Source organism: Macrobrachium rosenbergii, chromosome 40, assembly GCF_040412425.1.
Source record: "Macrobrachium rosenbergii isolate ZJJX-2024 chromosome 40, ASM4041242v1, whole genome shotgun sequence".
NCBI lineage: Eukaryota > Metazoa > Arthropoda > Malacostraca > Decapoda > Palaemonidae > Macrobrachium > Macrobrachium rosenbergii.
In genome coordinates, this window is record NC_089780.1 from 16,614,291 (window position 1) to 16,620,479 (window position 6,189).

At 39.2% G+C, this 6,189-nt stretch overlaps 1 protein-coding gene across 2 annotated transcripts in view; it reads left to right on the forward strand.

Annotated features, from left to right (window-relative positions):
• The window catches only part of LOC136826180 (collagen alpha-1(VIII) chain-like), a 156,549-nt gene extending 151,342 nt beyond the window's left edge, over window positions 1–5,207 (forward strand). For both annotated transcript variants that reach the window (XM_067083231.1, XM_067083232.1), the window contains exons 13-14: window positions 1,767–1,870; window positions 2,129–5,207. In XM_067083231.1, the coding sequence (XP_066939332.1) occupies window positions 1,767–1,870; window positions 2,129–2,992 (968 nt within the window). In that variant the 3' untranslated portion in view covers window positions 2,993–5,207. The remainder of the gene's footprint in view (window positions 1–1,766; window positions 1,871–2,128) is intronic.
• Window positions 5,208–6,189: the final 982 nt, after the last annotated feature.

Below are 6,189 nucleotides of genomic sequence, written 5' to 3' on the forward strand. Positions count from 1 at the left end.
GGAAGCATGTTTGCATCAACAGTGTTCCTGTTGTTGTTGAAAATAACTGTACTCTATTTAGTTCAGCTTAAAGTGTGTAATTTCGACTATAGTGCATGCAAACGATGTTAGGATATTCAGGATTTCTGATCGTAACCATTGTTTATGTACTGATAGCTTGAATCAGGAAGACAGTTGACTAGGCCCTATTTAGTATTAAATTGTAACCAAGAATTCAGGAAATATGATACCCAAGGTTTTAGGCAAAATGAGACGCGAGGTACACCGGATCATTCGACTGTTGGGTTAAATTTTGTGTGGATATTTGAACTAAAGAAATATTCAGGACCACTGTCATGGTATAACATAAGACATTGGTTGAATATTGAAGACTAATGTTATTACTGTATCATATTGCCAGAAGATTTCACTGGTGGTAGTATTAGTTTAACAAGTCCGGTTTGTCAAACACTAAAGTTCAGTCACTATTTAACGATTACAGCACCACAAACATTGTAGCATTCAAGTAATATAAAGCTTACTGAGAATTCCAGTTACTACACTGAACAGAAGTTCCAGCCATATGAACATTCCAGGGTATCTGGGTGGTACATGCACTGGAACGACTAAAAACATCAGCCGTTGTGACATTACATAAATATAAGAACACTTTACATCACAACATTGTAGATGCAGCGAAAACTCCACTCACCACAATGTTCCACAACGATATTGCCTTGGTTCTAACGAGTCCATTTCTTGGGGCGTTGCCAGAGTCCTTGAGGAATTCAACCATCTTAACATCTGTAGGGATATGCGCTGTTGCAGCTTATTGAAAGCCTCCACTAATAAATGTTTCACCGGCAATTAACACGTTACCTCAAGGTGTTAAATTTCGATTTATCACTTCTAATTATATGTTAAAGCTCGCCACTGCCATTTAATGTATGCTAGTGTTAAAATAAATTTTGAATACTGAACAGTGATGTTGAATTAACCATGACCTTCTTTCAGTTATCATTTCATACCTATGAATCGGTTCCTCTGTGCGGTAAGTAACATTTTTAACATTGTATTAAGCATAATTCAGCAGCTTAAAAGGTCCCTGGCAGGCAGGTTTGCTCGAATCTACCCACTGAGATAAGTGGAGGAGGATAATGGAGTACATATATTTATCATTTAGTCCGTGGATTTTGGTATGCCACTTATACATGGGATCTACTTGTTTTTAAAGTCAAGTGAGAACTTACCGAGACTTCTTTGCTTTCTGTATTTAGCTTTAAATTTTGCAGGTCCAAAGTTCAAAATGGCATTCAAATATGGTTTTGGTCACTAAACATTCAACCGCAGCAAACCTTAATTTGAAAGTGTTATTGTCGTGTTAGTAAGTTGTGCTAACTTTAAATGAACAGAGCAACCTTTTGACAACGTTACTGAAACTTACAGATGGTCAGTGTCTCAACACAATGAATCCTGGAAAACTTAACACAGTTAAAAAAAATGTATTCATCATCATGATTTTCACCAACAATGTGACATTATTTGATAGAGCTGAACCTTTAGATGCTGACATCAAGATAATAACATTTCGTAGAAGAGTAGGCCTAATCATTCACTTTCAAAAGGCCTGTAAGATCAACCCTCATCTTGGCAATTTTAAGTCTTCTGCAACAGTCTTCTGTAACAGTTTAACTATTATCTTTTAGGACAAGAAAACAAAAATGATCATCCGATTCTGTAGATGAATACAGTGGTGGATTAACATTTCTTGATGTTAAATCTGACAGGACTGGCTGGTGAGGATAGGCTACTACCCGGCTACCCAGACTCGCCCTATGACCGCAGCGCTTCAAGTTCAGTGGGCGCGGCAGCGGACGAGTTGTATAAGCAAGTAAGTGTATTTCAGAGGTTATTTCAACGATGCCAAGAAATGTACTTCCATTTTTTAAGTGATACCAAATAGATTACTCCCAGTAGTTCTGAATAATGCCATGTTAAATACCCCTATTTATTTTAATTTAATTCTAAAGGGATTAACAAAATTTACAATTTGCCCTTCCTTGTAACATCATGTAAAAGAGTGAAGTTATGCAAACAATAATCTTAATATTACATTGTTAAAGCTAACAGAGATTTGTTGATCTTTCAGGTGGACCGCCTCAATGGCTTAGTCAATTCAGCTCTGCCCTCATTAGAAGGAGGGTCGCCACCACCTCCACGGCAAGGAGGTCCACACACTACCTCTGACAGTTCATACGCAGAAGAGGAGGGATCAGCCTTACCAACAGATGAACTGGATGCTGTTGACTATCCAGCACCCCTACAGCCTACGGAACTCCCCACTGAGGAACCAACCCCAGAAGGATCTGCTGGGGGAGCAACTATCCATTCACCTTCACCACCTACAGGCAGACAGAAAGGAGCAGCAGCTTCTGGGGATGAGGACGAAGATTACTATTACGAGTACGATAATTATGAGTACGAGAACGGGGGCGAAGAGTATCCATACGAAGAGTACTATGAGTACGGCGAGGACATCAGGAGGAAGAGGCAACCAGCTGTCAGAGGCAGCAGTCATAGTGGTAACCATACAGATGAGCATAACCCTGTCGTGGGTGCAAGAAGTAAAGTGAGAGGTGACAAAGCAAGAAAGTCCAGGGCTCGAGGGAAACTGCTTGACAGCGAGAGGAGATACAACAATGCTGCGTCGCATGGAACCAGATCAAGCGACAAGCCATTTCTGCAGGCAAACCAGTCTTCCACTTGGAATCCTTTCCCAATACCCAAAGCAGCCACGACCATCTCTCCTCGTCAGGCTTTGCAGAAGAGGGTTGAGAAGATCAAAGCACTCAAGCAGAGGACCCAGAAGCTGAGAGCTCATCACAAGATGGCTTCTGCAGATAGAGATGAACTCCATCCCTTGAAGAAGTTAGCAAATCTCACTCCAAGGGCAAAGAGGGATATAGATTCAACTGCCTTAAAGTCTTCCGGTGAAGATATAACTTGGATATGAATGCCATTTTAAATTTTTGTGAATCTTTTTAGTTAAAACGTATGTTCAATGACTTTTATATAATGTTCTGGGTGATTTTGGCTAATGTGATGAGAAAAAACAACTAACTTCTCTTCCTCACTCGTTGATGCCGAGATGTTCAGAAGTGGTGCATATTTTGAAGCTTCTTGCTTTGTTTGTTAACCCCATTCTAATCGTTTCATCTTCAGTTACGCCCCAAATTTGTCTCGTCTTTTCTGTCCAGATTCAGGAAATGGAATATTCCTGTAACTGATTTATTAATCTACAAAGGCAGTTACAGATGTTGATGTCAGTCATAGCGTGAGTGCAAATGCTGATTCGGCCCAGCATCAGTTAGGTGTCCATGTCCTTAACAATTTATTGAAATTTATGTACAGTGTTCACTGGGAATTTGTTGTTGATTTAATACAAAGCAGAAAGGGAGACCGTCTCTCTTGTTTTTCAAATAATACATAAATGGCTCTGTCTGTGCTGAAATCATTCTGTCTCGCCTTACTTGTGTTCAGTTGTGTGTGCAGAAACTGGTAAACTTAGCATAATAATGTGTCAAGGTCACTATCATCCATGATATCCCGGTTCTTACTGCGTAGGATTAAGTCATTTCAGGATGATGGCCTGGTTGGTTGTTAGTTTTTCAAGGTTTTCTGATCGAGAATGAGTTAAGTTGGAAGTGTTTTCCTTCAGCAAAGTCAGAAATTCTTTCTAACGCTCCTTCCCCTCCACTTTGAAAGGTAATACTGTTTCACGTTTCTTCTAAAGATGTTCTAATTCATAATGGTTTAGAACCAGAGAGGTTCAGATGCAGAGAAATTTCATTAAACTCAATTGTACCGGTCGTTACAATGCGAATCTTTATACAGAATCAGAGAGAATAGTTGTTCACTTTCTACAGTTATTCAGTCATTGTGGTTGTGAGAAAGTATTTAGCATTTTATACTTTCAGGCAAGTCTTCCATTAGGAGGCTTCTGTTTGAAAGATTTCAGGACCATTCTGCGTTTAAATGATTACAGTGAATAGAGGCAAAGGCCCAGATCGTACTCTTGTGGAATATCATCTCAGGAGATATTTTGTTTGGTCTGCAAAAAGACTGAATACATAACACTTTCGTGCGCCCATCTCCTTATGCCTTATCTATTTCTAAAGAGCTGGAGGATATTCTTGATTTTCCCTTCCTTTCAAAGCACTCCACATTTTCAACTACTTGCCGTACTTGCTCCGTGTGATATCTTCATCATTGTTCATCACCAAGTTTTAAAATACATTATTCATTAACATCCTAAGTGAAAAGGTGCTGGTATGATATATACATAGTAATGTTTCTTCCGATCTCCTCCGTGAAGCATCTGTGAAGATTGAGCGTGCCTTACAGAAGCTGTCTTTTTAAGCAAGAGACTTTTATAGAACAGGTTGTATGTATACAAAAGAACACGTATGCCTTACATTATACAGCAGTTGTAATTAATACACATCGCGAAGTAACAGAATATACAAACCACACTTCAAACGTCAGGGAACTGTTGCTGTGCACTGGGAGTGCTAGAATCTCTCTCCGAATAAGTTTTAGCAAATCTTAAACACTTGCCCCCTCCTTGAACTTCCAGATAACTGTGGCAGGAGATCACGGAAGACAAAATCTCTTACCTTTTATAGTACATTAGCATCTAATTCTGTAGGACTCTTGTCTCCTTATGCAAATTACTTCATTCACATTAGGCCTAAACTATTGATTAACATTCTTAGTTTTCATTCGAAGCTAGAGCACAAAATACAGTTTTTTTTTTACTAGTAGAATATTTATTAATAATTCCCTGTGGTGACATCAACATTTATCGTGTCTGAAAAAAAATAGTTCTGTTTGTCTCAGGACGATCACAGGATGGTACGACTTGACCCTAAAGGTTTACACAGCTTGTGACGATATGATGGTACAACTTGGCCTGTCCTGTAGCATTCACACCAGCCCATTCTATTGTCATTTCACTCAAATGCCGAGGTCAGAATGCCGTGCCAGAATATTGTTAGCGAAGCCACTGACCTGAAGGAGTACATGCTTCAGTAACTCTGGTTACTACCGAGTGACATGCATTTAGGAATACGAAAGTGCTCAATTTGTGATAAAATGTTTGGGCTAAAGACTTAGTATTTTTTAGATTTTGAATGGCTTTTGTAACATTAAAATAAATATTTCCTTAAGAACGTTTATTATTCCTCCTTATTTATGTATCTCGAGGGTAAATCCGACTAATTTTTTTAAGTAAAAAGTGACAGTTTCATAATTATGATGACTTAAGAAACTACACTGAATAGTTTTTTTTATTATTATTTCACAACAGTCATCATTTCTGTCATTGTACTCAAGAAGCAATGTAATGTAGAGTCGAGATGTTAACTGGACTTCTGAAAATAGCTCTTCGACGTCAACAACAGTTAACGCCATTACGCCACGGTTGCGCAAAGCAAACAAATACAGCGATTTGTATCGCCATGATCGCCCTCTGCACGCGCCTGAAGAACCAGGTGTGTTCCATTTTCACGACGGCAGCTATGGCGACGAGGCATTGACAGCGACGTCTGACGTTTTTGAAAAATCGTTGCGTCAGACAGGTTCTATCTGAATATACGTGTTCCATTGCAGCCAAACTACAAGTCATTCGTCTGAAAGGGCCCGTAAAAAATCTACATACGTGCGTATGTAGCTTGCGTTTAAACTTTCTCCGCTAGTTAATTTTATCATTATCGCTGTCCTTAACGATAGCAGTAGCAAGTCTGAAAGTGAAAACACTGAAATTTCTTAAAGTAAAAGTTTTTATCCTAGCTAGCGTGATAAATATTCACCCGCCCCCTCATGTATAGTGACAGTGAAACTTCAGCCCAAACGCCTATGACGTGATTTTCGCCAAAAAAATGGTATTTGAAATTGCCAGGAAAAAACGCTAGTCTTTTCAATCACAAGAAAAGACAATATTGCAGCCGAGCGACCATGGTGCAAATCGTTTTTCATGGAAACGGTACCTTTTTTGGTATAATTGTAGATTACCGAAGATGACCTATTGACAGCTTTGGGAGACCCTTCTCTTGGGGAATGAAACACCACCCATAAGTCGACATATTTGATATCTGGTATTTCGTCCTTGCTAACTTTAGTGGCGCCATGGTTTACACGTCTGCAACATTG